This window comes from Passer montanus, unplaced genomic scaffold, assembly GCF_014805655.1.
Source record: "Passer montanus isolate IOZ18808 unplaced genomic scaffold, ASM1480565v1 scaffold7, whole genome shotgun sequence".
NCBI lineage: Eukaryota > Metazoa > Chordata > Aves > Passeriformes > Passeridae > Passer > Passer montanus.
In genome coordinates, this window is record NW_024372147.1 from 1003780 (window position 1) to 1025341 (window position 21562).

The following is a 21562-nucleotide window of genomic DNA, read 5'->3' on the forward strand; positions in this document are numbered from 1 at the left end:
ATTTTTCAGCTCAGTTATCCTACTTTCTGAATTATTTATTTTCCTGGCAAACATTGTTTCCACCTCTCTCTTTTTTGCTTATGCTGGAATCAGTGCCATCAATCCCTTGTGTCAGTCAAAGGAAGGGAATTAATGAAGTCACATAATTTTGTCCCATGTTGCAGACATTTCTTAAACCATGTAGCAAAAAAGCAAAAAAAAATCATGCTAGACTCAAGAAACCAGATTACAAAAACACACATATAGTCTGTATTTGTTTGCTGGGACAATGAGCTGGAAGAACAGGGAAAGATTTCCCAGAGTGAAAGATGACTATTAACCTTTGGTGGCACCTCATACATTATATCACAGAACATATAGGAATTTCCAGTTTGAGAAAAATATCTTTGTCCTTACCTTTAGGATTTGCTACTTTCTCTTGAAATTTCTTCCATATACATAGCCAAAAGAGATCTGTCCTTTAATTCATCTGTTTGCTTGATTTTTTTTTTTTTTTTTTTTTTTTTGCAAAAACCTAAATCAACCTACAGGATGATTTCTGTTTAGGTGGCTGAAACATATTTGAAGGCAACCGAAATAACATTATCACATCAATAATGAATGTGCATATTGGGCTTTTGCTGTGTGTAGTCTGCTTCCTACCTGTTAGGTTACAAGAAATTTTCTTGAAAATCTTTGTTTTCCTCTGTCCACTTTCACTTTGAATTGTTATTTCACAAGCAATTAGAAAGGCATCCCAGAAACAATACCTCTTTAAAAACTTCAACCAAAATATGTGTTCTCATTTGTCAATAAGAAACATATACTTCATAATTATAAACTACTGGTTATAATAAAAACCTGCTATATCAAAATATTTAGATAAGACAGACTCAAAAAAGACAGCAAACATAAAACAAAGAATGACTCAAAGTGCCGCATTAAATCAGAGAATGTGTACCATACAACATTTTAAATAGGCTTTATATCAGCACTGATTTTGAAAGGAATGTATTTTCTCTTTTTGAGTTGAAACAGGTTTTTTTAAATAAACAGAAGAATTTAAATACAAGAAATATATTTTTATGCCTGTGATATTCAGTGACTTCCCAGTGGCCTTATACTAGTGTTTTCTGCCTCATGTTTATCCTACTTAATCTTTCTAAGTTGAATGTTTCTGCAGTACATTTAACAAAAGCTATTATTTATTTTAGCAGAAGCTATAAACTAAATCTATTTCCACTCTTATCTGAACGATAAGTTCCACTTTCTTATCTGAAAGATCCTATAAAATATGGGCACTTGTTTTCCTTTCATTCAAGATGGTTTGAAAACAAAATATAATCCAGAACTGAGTCCAAAAAATTCCTCTTCTCCTTAGCTGCACAACTCAGAGTGACCCTGAAAACCTGCACTTCATATATTCATAAAATCACGGAATTGTTAAGGTTAAGGTTGGAAAAGATCTCCAAAATCATTAATTTCAACTGTTTAACTAACTCCTTTGTAGTCATCACTAAACCATTCACTTTTGAAAGTGTTCACCTTTGAACACTTCCAGGGGCAGTGATTCCACCAATACCGTGGGCATTCTGTTCCAAAGTTTGAACACTATTTCAGGGAAGAAGTTTTTTCTCATTTCAAACCTTAACTTTCTCTGGTGCAATCTGAAGCTGCTTCTTCTCATTGTGTCACTCTATTTCTTGGGAGAAGAGGTGGACTCTCATCTGACTACAACCTCCTTTCAAGGTAGCTGTAGAAAGCAGTAAGGCCCTTCCTGTCCCTTCTTTTCTCCAGGCTCAACAATCCTAGGTTCTTCAACTGCTCCTCATGTTGCCAGGTGAAGAATTGCTTGCCTCTAGTGGGCTAATACAATGATAATTTTGCAAAATCATTAGGCCATGGAGCTGCACAGTCAAAAGTTATGATCAACATTAACCAAGGAGAGGAATAAGAAATTACACTTCATTGATCTAAGGACTCACAAAATAATTAACTAGACCAGATATGTTAACTTCTCTCCTAATTTGGAAAAATAACACCGGTTCATCATGTGTTTGGAAAAATAACACCAGTTCATGACCACCAGAGATAACCAACAACACTCTCAAGACAGAAGAAGCTATGTCTTGATAAATGGAACATATGTTAATGGCTTTGGGGAAATTACCATCACATATATGTTTCTTCTGGGAAAACCTATTAATAGGTATGTGAAATATAGTATGTAAACAGAAGCTTTTTCCATACTCAGCACCTAAAACAGATGGAGCTATCCCCTATGTAACTGGTGTCACAATGAAGAATGCCCTGGTTCAAAAATTATAATCTTAAGGATTTTGCTTTTTTGCTGGTTTTTGGCAACATTCATAGAACTTGTGCTCCCTATCCTTCCCCAGCTTTGATTACCTTCTTCAAACTTGCTCCAGCACCTCAATGTCCTTCTTGTAGTGAGAGGTCAAAAACTGAATACAGAATTAAAGGACACCACCACTGAGTACAGGGAAAGGATCCCTTCCTAGTTGTGCTTGACACACATTCCTGATATTCGCACTAACAATGGCAACATAAAAACGTGACTTAACTTCTGTGCTAATTAAAAGCTTTAAATATTTTTTCTTATATTGGTTGTCTAATTGCTTCAGATTTTGCACACCTCCTTAACAAGCACACGGCATCAGCAGCAGTACCAGGCTGCTGAACAAAAGGAAAGAGAAAACCTCCACAGCTGCAAAAGTAGTAGCAATCAAGACCCTGACAGTAACATATGGCAAAGAAAGTGAAAGTACTGGAAATTAACACTAAAAGGCATTAAATTTTAAATTTCACCTTGTAAGCTTTTTAATTAAAAGAGCAAGCTAGTTTTTTACTTCCTGGTGGCTCCTCCTGGCTAAATTTTTTAAGACAGGCAAGATGTGTGGTTGAGGTTTACTATGCTTAAACAAACTTACATTAATCAAACAGGTGTTGTTATAAGGTGAATTAGGAACCCAGAGTTTAGCAACAAATTTTCATTTCCTTTTTGGTCACAACTCCCAGCAAAAGAATGATACTGGTCTTAACAAAACACTTGATTATCATGCTCCAAAATGCATTTCTGTAACAAACTTATTAATTTCTGAGAAATGAAAGCTTCACTGTATGTGCTTTCTATTTTTCTGTACAAAAGGAAAAAAAATCTGTAATTCAACTGACTAAACAAATTCACTCTGAAATGTAAAGAGTTCATAAAATTAATGTTTCTGTCTGATGTTTGTATTATCATTGTACTGGATTCAGCCAGGATAAAATTTAATTTCTACACAGCAACCTTTTGGGTGTGGTGCTCTGCATTCATGGTTAGAACACTGTTGGTAGCACACCTGTGTTTTGTTTATTGCTGAACAGCGCATGTTTGCACAGCATTAAGACTTTCTCTTCTTTCCCTTCTTCCCTGTGAGCAGACTGAGAGTGGTGGGCACACAGCAAAAGAGCTGACCAGATCTGGCCAATGCGTTATCTCCCACCATATGACATCTTGCTCAGCAATGGAAGTTCAGGGAGACAAGGAAGGAGGGATCTTTGTGGTTCTGGTATTTGTCTTCCCAAACAACCACTATGCTTTTGCCCTGCTTCTCAGGGAGCAACACCATCTGGGGAGTGGCAGATACCCCTCATTTTCACTTCCATGCAGCTTTTACTTTTCTTATTAAAATGTCATTGTCTCTACCTATGAGTCTTCTCACCTCCTTTCTTTTTTGTCCACATTCTGCAAATGTGAATGAAGAGCTAGGAAGATGTTTGCGGGGGCAGCCCACCACACTCACTCCATGATTTTAGATTATTTTTTGCACTATCCATTCACTTTAATATTTCCTCTCTACTGCTTGCCCTCTCTGTCACTAGAAAATCTTTACTTTTATACCTTCATTCCCCCTTCCCCTTCATATTTCCCTGTGGAACAGTGTGTTTGAACATTTTAAAAATACAAGGATAATTCAATGAGACAAATGAAACAACTATGTGTGTCTCTGATGACACAAAAAATTAAGATTCTTAAACAGAATTTTAAGATATTTCATTTTCATAGAACCATAAAATGTGCTGAGTTGCAAGGGACCCACCAGAATAATCAAGTACAAATCATGGCTCTGCGCAGGACCCCCCCAAGAGTCTGAGAGCATTGTCCAAATGCTTCTTAAACTCTGTCAGGCTTGGTGCTGTGACCACTTCCCTGGGGGAGCTTGTTCCACTGCACAAACACCTTCTAGGCGACAAATCTTCTCCTGATATCCAACCTAAATTTCCTCTGAGGCAGTTTCAGGCCATTTCCATTATGAGTTTCCCCTGCCACTGATGAGTATTCTGAGGGTGGGGGAAGGCATATGTTTATGGTTTGGGAAATATTTAAGAATATCCATATAGATATCCCTTCACAATCTCGTAAAACACCACAAGGACTTACCTTTGAACCTAATTCAAAATTTCCAAAAATATAATCTGATTTTAAGGTGGAATATTTCATGATGGCAACATAATAAACATGAAGAATATTTTAAGAGACATTGCAAAAGTATCCCATGGGTTTTTACATAAAATTTTCCTGTTGCAAAAAGTTTTTCTTAAAAATGAAGTACATTCATTTTCCTTCATTGCAAATAAGTGAATGAAGTACTTGTAGAAAACTGAAATCATAATATGGAAGCCCTTAAATGTTCTATGCAGTAAGAAATTAGTTAAAATGTGAACCATGTAACTTCCCCTTGAGCATTTCTAATATGATGAGAAGAATCAAGATTTGTCAGTAAGTAACATGATGAAAAATCACCAGTGTGGGCATCCACAGAAAAACAGCATTTTTTGTACATGCTTGAGTATGTGACAAAGCTGTAATGTTGCTCCACGCACAGTGCTGAAGCCTGTACAGCAGGCTGCATGCCACTTTATTCAGCAATATATAAAATTTTAAAAGAAAGAAAGAACAAAATATTTTTTTTAAAGGGAGTGGTGGCTGTTACTCACAACAATAAGAGAGAGTAGACATCCTAGAATCAATGCAAATACCATTGAGAGTGAACTTCAGATCTTACAGAGTAAATGAAAATTGTTTAAGAATGAAAAATGTTGCTGATGGTATGCATAAGAGAATTATGTATAAAGACAGGGGAAAAAATCTATTTAAGGGCAACCTTGATACAGAACAAAACAAATATAAACATTTATTGGGGCAACCCACTACACTCACTCTATGATTTTACATTCTTTTTTGCACTATCCATTCACTACACAAAATTTAAAAGGGAGAAGGAAGTTTCTAATTTTCAGAATATGAGGCTTGACAACAACATTTGAAAGCATTGATAATGTGAACTTGGGAAAAGGGAAAGGATGTCATGACATTTCTGTTTCTGCTTGGCAAGGAAAACATGCATTCATAGATTTTGAATTAAGTTATGTCTATCAGAAGGCAGGTTGATGGAGAAATTTTTGCAATAAGACATATGAGTCTTCCCACAAAAAAAATGTAATTTAAAAAATTATTCTTAAAGGTTATTATAAGATATTTTTTAATAAAAAACTGTAAAGGCTGGGCAATTTTAAAATAATTATGAGTAGCCAACTTATTCAGAATTCAGTTAAGACCAGGCAATCAAGTCAAGAAATACACTGATGAATGTGGTAAATCAATTACAAACTTCATCAGCATATTCTCTTAATGGCTTGTAAGTTTGGTATGACATCTTAGAGGACTTTTTGTTAAGCAGAAAAAGTCACTTGGCATGTGGCATTAACACCAATGCTGGTTTACAAAAACAATGAAAATAAAAATACTTACAATGGCCAGTAAAGGAAGAAAACAACAACTATTGACTTCAGATAAACAGAGCACTTGTTCTGCTACTGTTTACCCAGCTATATCAATCTAAATTCTATGGCTGCTTTCTTTTGATATCTTCTGAATTTTTTACCAGATATATTAGTAATATCAAATTATAACTTCTTTTATGAGAAAGAACTATATTTTCAACCTCAAAAATGGCAAGAGAATAGTAGTTTTCTAAAACAGCAAAAAATGTGCTGAAGATATCTGTAAACTTAGGGGTGAAAAAGAAAGAAAATATATATGGTCCAAAAAGCATGGTTGAAACAAGGAAAATATTAATGTAATTTTTTAATTGTCAAGAAAAACAATAAAATAACCTTGTGAAGTTTATGCAGCTATTATATAAGTCAGGCTACTTTCTATATGACATTAAAGCTGTGGTAATAATCCATGGTACTCCTCTGTCTTTTTCCTGTCACATGATTATTTCTACAGATCTCTTCATGTAATTGGTGTGGAAGGCAGAAAGAGTAAGGGATAGCTCACATTTCTGAAAAGAAATCTCACCTCTCAAGCTGAATCAACAAGTTTCAGAAACCTCACAGAAGAAAAGTTACTAAGAATGGTGTTTCAACTATTCTAATGAAAGATGTCTTCACTGAGACAGAGTGAGATACTACTGGAGTGAGAAAACACAGGGGACACCCATTTTTGGGACAGCAGGGTCTGTAAGACAATTTGGCTAGAAATCAGTCAGAGAGTACTTATATTATGAGTTACAGCCACTACAAGCCCAAGTAGTCTATGGAATCCACGGGATATTTACAGCTTAAGAATCTAAAGACATTGCCCTAGAGAAATGGCAGAGATAGTCATAGGAAATGTGCAAACTGGAGGCAAAGTGAAACTATTCATTACAAAGTGAACAGCTCCAGAACTATTCAAAAAGCTGCATGCAGTATAACAATAATCATACTGTAAGTTCACATTTACTTTTTATTTTTGTCATTTTATATAAGGATTTTGGAAGTAGAGGAAAGACCTACAGTGTACTTCACAGTCTTTTCCACAGTGCTGGAAGTGTCGCCTAGATACCTTAGACTTATTTATTATGCTAAATAATCCCTTTCAACCAATTTCATTGCTACAGTGCACTCACTGGTGTAGTCTTCTCCCTTCAATTCTACTCAAATGTCTGATTTAAAAGAAAAATAATGTGAACATAAAATTCACGCTATTTTCTTTAACTAAACTGATCTGGACAGACACTAAAATGCAGAGAAGTGTCTAGCCTAGGGCTTGGTACTGCAAAAGAAATTAATGTATATGAGTGTATGTAATTTTCTGAAAATTTCTACCATGACATCAAAAGTCAAAGCAGATATGCAAATGTTTTTCCCTTGACAAAATGCCACTGATTTCCAAGGCAAGACTTATATGGAATCAATCACTCCAATGCTGCATAGCTTCCCTTCTAATAAACCTTTCTACATCTAATGTACAGCAAGGCTTTATATTAAAGTGCTAGATATTACAGTAATCTTCAGAAGCACTAAAACTTGGGAGCAAAATCTTTGTATTCTAAAGTATACTTATGATTCCTAATAATTTTATTAAAGTCTCTCTAAAGTGGTTGTGAAATGGGACTAACAGAAAGGTGTAACACATGTTGTTGTGCCTCTAGGCCCTAACACCAATCCCCAGGATAAGGCAAACAGCGATACATGTAGCATTTGTGCTGGACAGCCCCTTTCAGCAGCTGCATGCCAATCCTGGGCATGCATCTTTTCTCCAGCCAGGCAAGGAAAGGACAAGAAATGCCAATGAACCAAGGTGCTGTCCACAGCTTGCCCTACTATCACTGCATTTTGCAGAGCACAGCAAGCAAGGTTAAATAAGAGAATTTAAGATTGTTGGATGGGTGGGAGCTGGGCTCTGTGAATGTGGGGATTTGTGTGGGAACAGTTAGCCAGATTCTCCCAGGGTTTAGAATAAAATCAAGGTATACAGTAAGAGTAGGGAGAAGGGGCTGGAGGCTGCTACCTGTGTCCCATATTTGACAGCATCTGTCAGCTCCAGCTACCTGAGCCTCTTCTTTGTTCATACCGGTTGTGGTGCCAAAAATATGTCACACTAAGAATCTCAACCAGACGAAAAGCAAGTCTCCCCTGCACTTAGCTGCCACTTCTTCAGCACTCTGCTGTCAGACAGAAGACATATGCGTTGGTAGCTTGCTTGTCACCACAAAAATCTTCCACATACAACACTTGTCTCACTATCTGCCCTTACAGACAGCCTCTATGGCCCCCCATGTGCCCTACAAACTAGGAGTAGTTTGCATCTGGCTGAGCTGGAAATTGCCTTGCACTTACTTTTAGACTCCTCACTCCATGTCTGTATGTGTGACATGGCTACAATAGTAAATTTCCTACTCACATTACAAAAGACAGAACAATACTAAGCCATGTCACTTTCTACCAACAGGTGTAATTGCTGTGCTTTCTATGTAAAAGTACAGCCTCTCTAAAATGAAAATTTCTTTCCCACAAACAGAGGACCACAGAGATTCAGAAAAATTACCTCCTGCTTCCCACAATGTAGTACTTCTTAATATGTAGATTTTTTTGAAAGAGAGATGGCTAATTTGTATCTTGAAGGGACACATATGAGGAGCAGATAAATCTTTTGGCTAGAAATCTTTGTAAAACTTCAGGAAGTCAAGCTCATACGAGTTTGAAGGCATACTTTTTTTATAGACCACTGGTAAATGATAAATTAATAAAACTCTTTCACACTGAACTTAGAGCTACATGGACTAGAGCAGACAGCATATGGTCTTTTTTACCTTAAAGAGACAATCTCTGTGACTACGAAATACTACCCTGTTTACCATCTCTCTCGAAACCAAAAAAAGTCCTACAGCCTGTATTGTCCCTGCATTACAGGATTTCTGCTAGAGAGTCAGTCCTTATTTTTTTGCCAACAGATGCTAATTTTACCTGCGGGAATAGACAGATAAAGCTAAATTCTTATTGGTCGTCTGTACATTGCTTTTTGCCACAGTTGTTGCTGTATCTGGATGCAGGCTCCCAGAATGCCCCTTTTGGTCAGAATGAAGACAAAAAGTAGGTTCTTAAATACAAATCTATTTTAAAGCTGCATAATACATAAGTAATAAAATATAAGGATGAAATTTATAATGAGACATGAAAAAAGGTAAAACAAGGACAAATCATACTTGATAAAGGTGTTTGATAAGAAGTAACCTTGACTGTAATAGTGAACACAATTTCAAATTATGCAGTACTAACCTAGTCTTCCTTAATCTGTTGATTTTGTTCTGTTACTGTTTGGTTTAGTTTCCATTAAAACTGCCTCTATTTGCAGTTTAGATAAAAATTGTGCTCACGCTTCAAAAGACCTACATCAGACATGACTCTGGAGAGAATCAATTTCTAAATAACAATTTGACAAGATAGCCAGAGCAATTATAGGGAGGAAGAAGTGCATAACCCCCACACAAATTCCAGTACCTTTGAAATTAAAAAGCTTCTTGAGGTATTCTGGTACAGTCTGAAAACCCTTCAGACATGGAAAAATAAACCTGTTTATAACATTAACAACATTAACATTAGCATAACATTAGCATATAACATTAACAACATAAACATTATCAACATTAGCAGAGAGGGAATAGAAGTCACAATACATTTTGAAATTAATAGGTATTCCTGGCTGAAGATGTACATTTCTGATACTTTCCAAAACTCCTCTCTGATGTACCATGCAACTATTCTCTCTAAATTTACAGTCACATAAAACAACAACTGACCAAAAAACAAGTGAAAAGTTTGAAGCTTAAGATCCATGCAGCAATATAAATTAAAACCTTTCCAAACTTCTCAAGTCTACAATCATGCCTCTCAGACAATAGAAGACTATTCATGTAATTCAGAAACACCTAGAGAAATCTGTTTTGTAATATTTTTGGACTTTGTCTTTCCTAAAGCCTCAAGCTTTTTCCTCCATTCACACTATTTATCCTGAAAATACCTCATATTGCCTCCTAGAAATTTAGAAAATTAAATAGGAGAAAAATGCCACAAAACTGAAAGGCCTTAAAAAACTGAGCCTTGCACTTTAGATTGCAATAACACATTGAACCATATTGAACCATATTGAACCAAAGTGCATATACATCAGTGTTTCCTTCTAATCAGCTGATCCTTGATGCTGTACAGATAATTAAATTTATTGTTTTAAAATATTGAAAATACAATAGTAGTTACCAGTTTTCCCTTTAAATAATCTTTCCCTTTAAATATGGCTTGGTTAAATTAAAAATTCCAATGGAAAACTTGTCCAGAAATGTTGATCTCTCTCCAAAATAAAAATTGTAATAATCAGTGAATTCTCAGTCAGTGGTTAATATGTCTTGGGTTTACTTTGTTTCTGATATTTTTATGTCTATATGGTTTTCAAATAAAATATAGAAATATATTATAAAAAATTCACTGGGAGCTTTTGAGGAAGGAAATTAAAACCATCAGCCAGATATGAAAACTGTTGAAATTAGTAACTGCACAGAGCACAAGGAATGGACTGCAATTCCCAGAAGATTGCATATAAAATGCAATACTTAAGTATCACAAACATGGCTGACAGATTTTTTTCCAGAGTTCATTCTTATTCCAATATTACAGAGGTGCCACTTACAACTGTTATTCTGATAGCTCACAGCAGCACTTCCCATGTGTATCTGCTACATTGATCTTAAATGGATCAGAAAATGTCAGGAGCCAACAACTGAATAACCTACAATGGATAACCTACAACTTCTCCACAAGCTACTTACTAATGAGCAAGGCTGTAGTTTGGTGAACATTTATTTCAAAGGAAATGCTTTACTAAACCCCTTTGTGATAGTAGAAACAGTCAAACAGACAGAGAATTTACTAGAATTAAAACACCCAAGAAATTTAATCCACTTGAGTTCCCTGAGGGGACCAAAAGCAATATGAAGAACAAATTATGCAAACACAACACTAGAAAAAGAAATTACTGTCAAACTCTGACCAAGATACCTTACTGGTGACTTCAGAGATTTCATCTGAAACTCGTCTCACCTTCACTTGGTATTGTATGTTTAAAACTAGTATACTTATTGACGTGAGCTTCTTAGAGCTACTCTTATTCCGATTTGATCTTAAACACAGAAAAAGCCACTTGTATTTTTTTTCTACATCAAAAGCAAACACCTCTAACAAAACTGTAGCATCCAAGGACACCAATCCAATGGTGGAAAAGTGTCTACCTTTACTGTAAAACCTTGTAATACTAATGACAAAAAGAGGAGTACTACAAAACACAGGAAACAGAATCCTGAGGTCTTTTTCCATTTTTCTGAAACTGAAAGCCCTAAGTATTTCGGCTTAATAAAATATATTCTTCAGCTAGTCCAAAGGGGAAAAGCAACCTGGGACATCTTCTGAGCAGAAGCCTTTCTTATAGGAAGACTTCCTAATATATACAAGGCATACTTGTAGCATAAAAGCAGATATATATCTTTTTATCCATATCAAGGTGTCATCAAAGATCACTTCAATGCAATTAAAATACTATTGCTTTCTTTATACTTTCATTCCTGAATCATGATGTACCATGATATGCCAATGTACCCTTTGACAGACAGCTTCCTTAGCTATAGCGAAAGTAAACCTGGCAATACTGATGTCTTTAAAAACTAAAAACAAAATCACTCTTTTTTCTTTTTCCCTTAAATAACGGCTTAATCTCCTTTAGTTGGCTGTTTTTATCAAGTGTTTTCAGTAGTGCTTCCTAAAGTGGCCAATATGTGACCACTGAACTCACCTTCTCTGAATGCTTTCAGAGCAAACAGATGACCTGGCATACTTCTCTGGGGCCAGGGCAGCACCACAAGCTTGGGATCAACTTATTTTCAAATATTTATCTTGACAGAAAGTTGTGTAGATACCACAACTACAAAAAATCAGCAAACATTGAATAAGAATGAAACACTGAATAATATTTTATCAATTTATAGCCCTACTGTGTAACAAATTGGTTTTTGCAAATGTATTGTTTTATGTCATTACATAATACACAGGCTCAAAGGGTGACTGTGCTACAAATTGACTGAACTTATGTAACAAATGAAAAAGAAAATGCAATGTTGTATATGCAAATTTGAACTCAAATATTGTTCGTGTATAGGCTAAAACTGGTTTTCAGTTCTCTAAGATGATATTCTTCTTTATAGATCTATTCACCAGGATTTGACAGCCAATTTAATTACTTTATAAATGTCACTGTTGATTTTAGGAAAAGGCTGGAAGCATTAGTGAAAAATAGAAATTCCGAACATAGCCAAGGCAATATGTTTAAGATACAATAGCATTTTAGATATAAAAAGCATCTTTACTAAGATTTTGCTAAACCTTCTGTTGTTACATACTGCATACTAGAGTAGTTATGGTGCAGCTGACAAGAAAACAGCAAGTTGCAGGGAGTAGTAAGAGGCAGCAATGATCCTTTCATATTAATGACAGTCAGCAGATAATGAAAACACCATGCAAATCACCTATTTACACTCAGCAATACCAGAGCTGTTAATGGACCAGTGAAGTGAAGAAGAGAGCAAGCTGTAGTAGAGAATGTAGTCACAGCTGGAATCAGCCCAAGTAGCAGATTCAGCTATTGAAAAGAGAGGAGACTCTTCCTGAATTGCTCAATGTACAGTAGTTACTCTGGAAGTACAGAGCCAGAGTTCTGCTGAGTTACAGTTCTATTTATGAGGACCAGTTCAAATGAGGTCTCAAAATCAGGAGAAAAACCTTTACTTTCCAACCTCCTCCTATCCGTTATAAAGCAGGAGCTAATCTCTGCAGAAAGTGACACCAAAAAAGCATGAACATTGCTAGTAATTGCTGATTTCTCACTGAGAGCTGCTGAAGTACCCATTTGCCATCTGGACCTCTCTTGAGAGGTTTACTGTGTACTGGGGGCTCACATTCCCAAAGACACAAAGAGGCTGCCCCACCTCATAAAACCAGAGGACTACCATGCACTCCTACTCTTCCACACAGAGCCAAATTAGGCTGCAGCAAAGAGTTTGCAAAGTATCAAAAGGGGCTTCACATCCTTCAGGGAGATGTTGAAGGGACCAGAACCATGGGTAAATCCCTAGCTGGAGACTGGGGACACAGAAAGAAGATGAATGGATCAAGGGAATGGTTGACTGCATGGCTGATACCATGCTCAAGGTTTTGGCTTCTATGATCTAGGATGCACCCTTGAGAAACAGCAGACAGTCAATGGGGCTCACCTGACTGGTTGAGATGAGCATGTTCTAGGAAAGAACTGGCTGGACTTCTTGGCAGAGCTTTAAACCATACTCAGCAAGGGAAAGATATATATTTCCAAGTGTCAGAGAGGAACAAGGAAACAACAGCACTTCCAGGAAACAACAAGGAAATACCTGTAAATCATGAGAAAGAAGAGATCTCCAGTGCAGAAGGGGTTATATCTATGTAGGCCAGAAAATAAATTCCAAGAAGAGTGTACTCCCATCTCTGGTAGATGAGAATGGAAATCTGATATCAGCAGGTATGGAGAAGAATGTAGTACCCAAAAAAAAGCTCTTTGCTTCAACCCTCTCCCATCACCAGACATCCCATGTCTCTTAAGTCACTGAACATCTAAGTGGGATGGGGGAGTGAGTTCTCTCCTACTGTCAATGAAAAGCAGGCTTGAGATCACTTGGTGAAGCTGAATAATCACAAGTTTTAGAGGACCTGATGACATGCATCTGGAATCCTGAGTGATGATGCTATTGCCAAGTGCTTCTCCATCCTATGTGAAGAGTCATAGCGAACAGGTGAAATCTCCAGTGCTTGGAAAAAAGAGAACCATCACTCCTATTTTTAAAAAGGGGAGAAAAGAAGACACAGAGAATTGCAGATTGGGGAGTCTCACTTCTGTGCCTGGGAAGATCATGCAGCAGATCCTCCTAGAACATGTTTTAAGGCACATGAAAGACAAGAAAGTGATCTGAGGCAGCCAGCACAAGGACTGCCGGTAGCAGAGAGGGGTTGGATGAACTGGGCTGACCCTGCAAACTCCACACCCCCTCCCTCAAGCCCTCAAGTCATTAAAAGAAAGCTGAACCAAGGCTCCACAATAATGTGGGCAGTATGGAGTTGAACAGCCCCAGAAACCACATCCCTTTTTTTCTATAACCACAACACTAAGGGCAAATTTAGCCTGGCCAAACCGGTGGCTTTTTGTAATGGAGCAACTGCAATGGTTGGCAAAAAAAGACTGACCAATGTCATCTATCTAGACTTCTCCCTGGCATCTGACACTGTTCCACACAACATCCTTATCTCCAAATGAAGACCAGCTGTCTTTGAATTGGACATGAATTTGAAGTTGGACTGCTTAGTAGGTAAGAATTTGCTGGACAGACACATCCACAGAATTGAAGTCAATGTCCAGGTGGAACTGATGACTAGAGATGTTCCTCAGAGCTCTCTGCTGAGACCAGTGCTCTTCAATGTCTGTCTCAATTACAGTGAGGCCAAGTTCTACCTCAGCAAGCGTGTGGATGAAACAAAGCTGAGTGGAATTGTTGGCACATCTGAAGAATGAGATACCATCCAGAAGGACCAGGACAATCTTGAGAAGTGTGCCCATGGGAACCTCATGAGATTCAACAGGGTGAAGTGCAAGGTGATGCACCTGGGTCAGGGCAATCCCAGATGTGAACACAGATGGAGAAGTCATTGAGAGCAATCCTGATGAGGACTTGGGCGTTATGGTGAATGAAATACAGGACATGAGTAAATAACATGAACTCACAGCCTAGAAAAAAACAACTGTGTCCTGAGCTGCATCAAACTCAGCACGTCCAACAGGTTGGAGGACGTGATTTTCTCCCTCTGCCTTGTCCTCGTGAGAAACCACATGGAATGTCGCATCCAGCTCTGGGGTCTTCACCACAACAAAGATGTGGACCTGTTGGGAGGACCAAAAACAAGTAGAGGGTTGTCTTCTATGAAGACAGGCTGAGACAGCTGGGTTTGTGCAGCCTGGAGAACAGAAGATTTTGGTGAGATCTTATGGCAAACTTCCACTATAATAACAGGACTTAAAGAGGGAAAGTTATTTTTAATGCAATCTGATGGTTTTAGGTCAAATGGGGAACCATTTTAAAATTTATATCAGAATTAAATTAAACATTAGAAGAAATTCTTTACTCAGAGTGTAATGAGTCACTGGAACAGAGAAATTGTGTTCAGAGAAAGTGTTCAGTGCCAGGCTGGGTAGAGCTTTAAGCAGCCAGGTCAAGTGGAAATTGTCCCTTCCCATGGCAGAGGGAGGTGAAACTAGGTGATCTACAAGGTCTTTTCCTAACCAAGCCATTCTATGATTCTATGAAATCTTGCACAAACCAGGACCTAGAGCCTACCTCCTCAAGAAAAGACCATTCGATTTTTTATTTTTCTTGGTGCTTCCATTGCAGAAAGTAAACACAGTAAATCAATTCTGATGTTTCATAAATGCTCAAGAGGTGGGGGTGGGAAAAGAATGTATTGTACAGTGTTAACTGTAAACTAAGCCAATATCTGATGCTAGATTATGTTATTCCTAGACATTCATTAATTAAATATGAGGTTATTTGCTATCCTTATAAGTTTGTCTTCCTGGCTATCCTTAGAAAAAAGGCCACAATATACAATAATGAAAAGAAACAAAATCAAAAATGATTTTCTGATTTACTTTTGCACATTGAGCCCATGAGTATTCTAGAAGACGCATTTCAACTCCTCCTAGTCTTGCTGCTTTGAAATAGCAGTTACCTGTAAAGTAGAAAAAAGTGTTGAGTTTTAGGAGGTGTCGTGTTTGGCAGCTGTAGAAAATGCAGTGTGGAAGAAAAAGCACATTGTTTTCCTTAAGGTATCTAAGTATCTGGCACCAGAAGCTTGTAAATAACATAAATTGCCATTGTACACAGAATTGCTGTTGTTCATAAAATTATTCACTTTCAAAAATTGAAAAAATATTAAACATGCCAATAACAGAATTCTCTTTCGTAGTATTGTTTCCTAATGAAAGATAATAGTTTAAAGTATACTTGCTAGTAAAACAGTTAGAAAAGCAGTACAATTAGATCTAATTAAAAATTAAGTACCTTTAGATATGCATATTTTTTTACTACAGTGGAGGACTCTGATAAAGTTATATTTAACATCATATGATAAATATGCAAAGGACATGGAAGTATGACTTAAATGGAATAATGCTGAAATTAGGTATTTCAGTAACAGGTGGCAGCTGGCTTTACCCACTGCACATCTTAAGTGTAATGGAGACCATCATACTCCATCTTCCCCTTAAAACAAAGGTATTTCACAAATTCTGTTAACAACAGTGACAAAAAAATTCTTATCTATGGATAACATTTCAGGAAGAAATGTTCTAGGAGAGGTAGGAATAAAAGTTTTCAGCCCTGTGGAGGACTTGGGGATACTAATGAATGTAGAATAGACCATGAGCTTATTATGTGTTCTTGCAGCCCAGAAAACCAGCCTTACGTGCAAGAAAAAGAGCCAGGCCAGCAGACTGAGGGAGGTGAGTCTCTATTCTACTCTTCTGTGACTCTGCCTGAAGTACTGCATCATTCTCAGCAAAAGGAAGATGTTAGAGTACCCTGTTAGAGTAGATCCAGAAGAGGGCTACAAAAATCACTGAAACACCTCTTCTTTGAGGAAAGAGCTGAAATACCTCTCCTTTGAGGAAAGGCAGAGAGAGTTGAGGATGTTCCGCCTGGAGAAAAGAAGTCTTATTGCAGCTACTCAATATAAATAAGCTTATGAGAACATTAGAGAAAGATATTTTTAGCAGGATTTTAAGTGACAGGACAAAGGATAAGTTTCAGTAAGAAACTGAAATAGGGTAGCTTTAGTCTTAGATTGGATCTGAGGAAGAAATTCTCTGTGACAAGACTGGAGAGTCACTTGATGTTTTGGGTGCCCCATCAAGGGAAATATTCACAGTCAGCTTAGACGGGGCTTTGAAAAACCCAATCTAATGAAAGACATCCCTGTCTATGAGAGAATGATTGGGATAGATGACCTTTGAATGTCCCTTCCAACTGAAATCAGTCTGTGATTCCATGAAAATTGGATTGAAAGGTGTCTGAAGTCAAGTTGGAGAATACTATTTGGACCTCCTGTATTTGCATTTTCCATGACTTAATTGTTACAGATTTTTTTTTTTTTAAGAACATGTTAACCTGAACTTAAATATTGCTGGTGATTGAGAATTTGTATTTTATAAATAATCTCATGGTTCCTTTTATGGAAAAACAGACCTTTTTTTTTTCTAATTCAGATATGTGAATTCAAGTTTTAGTCTTCTGCCTTATGTTTGCCTGCTGCATTAAAATGTCCTGCTTCTAGACAGTGGCCTTGCATTTATAAATATTGACAAGCAAATGGACTTGAGAACAATGCTGTTCAATGAACTTAAAAATGCATGGATTTTATTTATGCTAATTTTTTGTTTCTGTCTCCAAATTATTTTTATCAGTCTTATCTGTGAATAGAAAAAAATTTTGAATAAGATTAACAGCAATGCTAAGGACTAATATGACTTCTCTATTCATGTGCTTTCTGTTTATATATCCAGTACTGCTGATAGTAGAATTTGCACTGGCACTTTTGTTTTGTTATCTGTGTTTGCATCCCTAGTTTTTTGTAGTTGCAGCTCCATTCTATAAATACAGCCTTTGTGATTTCCATTCCTATAATTTTCAGTGGATCATATTAGACTATGAGAGATTTTAGAAATAGAATTTCAACCAATATCAGATGTCTTACAGAAGTTTATTATATCAATATCAATAAAATAAATTTATAATCTCAATAAAAGAAAGTGTGGTAGGATAGTTTCACATAGCCTGAACTCTCTGAGACTAATTTGACACTACTTTATCCTATTTCAATTTGTCCTTAATGATAAAAAAAATGTCTTCTATTATTCTGCTTCAGATCAATGCCAATTTTTCTAATTTTTTTTAACTTCCCCCTGGATCAGAACTTGCTTAAAATCTGCATTAACATATAGAGACCATTTTGAATGGGTTTCATTTTGATAGTAATATAAAGAAGACTGCAAGTGGAAATAACACACCCACTATTTAAAATGTTTTTTTCTTTTAAAATTTGAATACTAGAATATTGAAAAGAAGACATCTAAAGTTCTTTTTCTATATGAAAGCCAGAGGAGCATATCCTTCATTGCTTTGTGTTTTAAATATGGCTACTTAAGTGACATGCTACTGCACAAAACTGAAAACAGATCACCCATAATGAAAAAGAAAGATGTAAATATTATCTCACTTAACTGCACTCATAAGTTCAGGACCATTTAAATTCTATAATTTGAATCTAATTTGATTCTCAATTCTCAAAGTCTCAAGTTTTTTAGATTAAAAAGATTGCTTTATTAAACAAAAATACATGTAAAACTAGGTTTCTGAAACTCTACTTGATATACACTTAAATAATTATATATAAACAGATAATTAAATAGCAAGCAAAATAATGTTTTAGCAGCAAACTCATTCTTACACTACTTGGAAAATTCCAACAAATGTCCACAAAATCCTGTGATCTGAAACCATTAATATAATACCTGTATCATCATTTTGCTGATAGTATTAGCTGACACCACTAAGTGCCTTAAAATCTTACATAGTATACAACTATACTACAAGACTGCATAGCGCAGAAATCTCAGTCACATTGGTACTTGGTTTTGCAAAGAGGTTAGAGCTTAAAATATGCTTGAATAAAAGAAGTGCTACGGCTTCTATATGTAAAGTTGTTGAAACTTATCTAAACTGAAAATCCCAAGAATAATTTTCCTGCAGAAAAGCAAACTACAAGTGTGTTCTAATTTCAATATTGTAAATACCTAAATGTGTATTTGGTCTTAACAACAGATCACATTCATTTTCTAAATCAGTTTATCCCCTTTTATAAAATCAAATCTCTTCCGAAGATCATATTTTGCATTTCGCTGTTCCAGCTACAACATACAATGTCTTCATTCTTCAGCTATGCCTGTGTATACTTAGTTACAGTGAATTTTACTTTCAGAGGGTCTGCATGCAAATTAGTGGCTGTTGCTGTGAACTTGAAAATAAACATGTTGACTTAAAATGTGAAACAGCATCTTATGAATGTTCTACCACTCCTTGTTTTATCTGTAGTTACTTGAAAAGCCTACAGAAAACAAATAAATAATTCAATGTGATTTTGATGTCATTCTGGCCATCTATATTTTCATGTGTTTACTATTCAGGTGTATAAAAAGAGAGTTATTCAGATATTCAGTAGAGATCTAGAGATTTTTAATCTTCAGAGCTGGAGACTGAGCATTACTTTTGTAGTGTAGGAAGGAGTAGACTCTGCAAAAAGAGAAAAAAGAAATAAATCTCAGACTTTAGCTATGTAATCCAGCACAAATAAATGAAGCCCTTAGCTAGAAACAGCTGGATTTGGTCTTGTTTCAAAGGTACTCTACAAATTATCTCTGTGCTGTCTTTCAGAGTTTCTGCCAGTTCATATTTTATAGAAGATATTCCTTCTACAGTCTGCTTTTCAAAAGCAGGTATTGGCATTATCTGTAGCACAAAAGTTCAGAAGCAGGAAATACAAAAGTGATTAATGATTCAAACTCTTCATAAAAAACAGTGAAGTAAGTTCTGTCTAGAAGGAGAGAACTGTATCTCTGAGCAGCTTTGCCCCACAAGAGCATAAACCTGGCCTATTCTCAATAGGGTCTAATGCAGGTTTCAGACAGCCTGTCAGACCTCTACATTTCCTGACTCTAGACACAACTTCATCACTACATATTTTATGGCTGTCTCTAAAGCCAAATTATCACCCAAATTTTTCCTCCATTGCATTATTCTCTCCATTTTAACCACCATTGTTACCATTATCAAAATCCAGCACTTTTATTGCAGACTTCAGTTTAGAAATAGACAGGATGAATATTCATATCCACAACTTATAGATGTTAAGGAACAGAAATCCAGCATGAGAACATGAAACATATTGTGAAGTCACACCCTTTCTTTATATTTCTCTTTTAACAGATTTTGTAGGACCACTATTTAGACCACTTAAATTAAACACAAGGAATGAAAATCTACTGTAAGATTCATTCCACAAAAAGTCCTTTCTACACACAAAATATTAAAGGAATTAAAATGAGCCTGTGGGGTACCCTGTCGCACAGGAAACTTTCCTCTTTTTTCCTTACGAATCTTATTAAAGAATACTCAAGAGAACAAGGATTTCTCTATGATGGTAAATATAAAACAGAACGGCAACATGAAGAAATGTGTAAAGTTGTTCGTGCTATGTAATAAAGATAAATGCTTGTATTTTACTATAATTGTACAGTAGTTAAATAGTTAGTACCTTGAAGCTGATAACATTGCCAAAGAATATTCTACCAATACAATGAGGCTTTCATATATATACTGATCTTTTTGAGGAGGAGAAGCATTTCTTCAGGAATTCAAAATCACTAATACTAATCCCAAGAGAAGTAAATAAATCTGGAGAATGAGAATATTCTTTCTGTACACCATTAATTATTTGAGATTAAGGAATATACCACACAATTAATTTTGTATACATTTTTTCAATATCTGTGGTCTTAATTAGGGTCCAAACTTTTAACAAAGCAGATTGGGCATGTCATTATTAGTCTCATTTAATACCATAAAAGACAACCAGTGTTTAATGGTGTATTACTTTTCCTCTTAAAAACGAATGGTCACAATATCTGTCTGCATCTATATTCAAGACAGAAGAAAGGTTACTGCAAATTTACACATACCCCTTTCCCTTAGGTCTTCAATGTATGCTTTCATAAACTCTTTCTCAACTTGCTCACGTTCACGTTCATTTTCTACAATTTCTTCAGTGTCTTCACATACAATCGTTTCAACAGGACTGTCCTTGAGACTTACAAATCTAGACAGAGATTAACACACAAATGTATGTGCAGGTAGCTGAACATCACTGGCCATCATGAATGACAGTTTAGAAATTGCTACCAGAGCCAGAAGCAGAAATGTAAAGAACGTTAGCTCAATTTTGCAGTATGGCATAGTTAGGATACATCTACTATAGAAATACAGATTTCAAAAGGAACTTTCTCTATAATCCACTTGCCATATAAAAATTGTCAGGTTTATCTTTTTTCCATCTATCTACATAAATCATTCTTTGTAATAACAGGTATAGCTATTATTATGGAGCTTCTGACCAACTATACTGTAATTTCCCCATCTGTTAATGAGCAATACGAAATTCATCCCAGCAATATTGCCTAGCAATCTGGAATTTTGCCAGAATCTTTTAGCTGCAATATGTGCCTCCATTTTTTGGTTATTGCATTATTCATCTTTTACAATACATGACAGGGCATGCGTTACTTTGAAATTGAAAATATTATGAAGGTACACTTTGCAGAAGAAAAACTAAGTGGCTACATAAACAACTTATATAATGTGCAAATAAGTGTATAGCATTCTGAAAATCTCTGATTTTCACTCCAAGAAGGAAAAAATAATTTAAAAGTTGTTACTTTCAAAAGAACAAATGTTCCAACAAATCATATGGTTTTCTAAAATTCTGATGAATTGTTGTAAGTTTGTGATCAGCTGACTTG

At 36.0% G+C, this 21562-nt stretch overlaps 1 protein-coding gene across 1 annotated transcript in view; it reads right to left on the minus strand.

The window, feature by feature from the left end:
* Window positions 1-481: 481 nt before the first annotated feature.
* LRRC2 (leucine rich repeat containing 2) overlaps window positions 482-21562 on the minus strand; it is a 94037-nt gene continuing 72956 nt past the window's right edge. Inside the window, exons 8-9 of the mRNA XM_039729748.1 lie at window positions 20726-20862; window positions 482-19280 (exon numbers count right to left, since the gene is read on the minus strand). Coding sequence (XP_039585682.1) covers window positions 19231-19280; window positions 20726-20862 — 187 coding nt within the window. The 3' untranslated portion in view covers window positions 482-19230. The remainder of the gene's footprint in view (window positions 19281-20725; window positions 20863-21562) is intronic.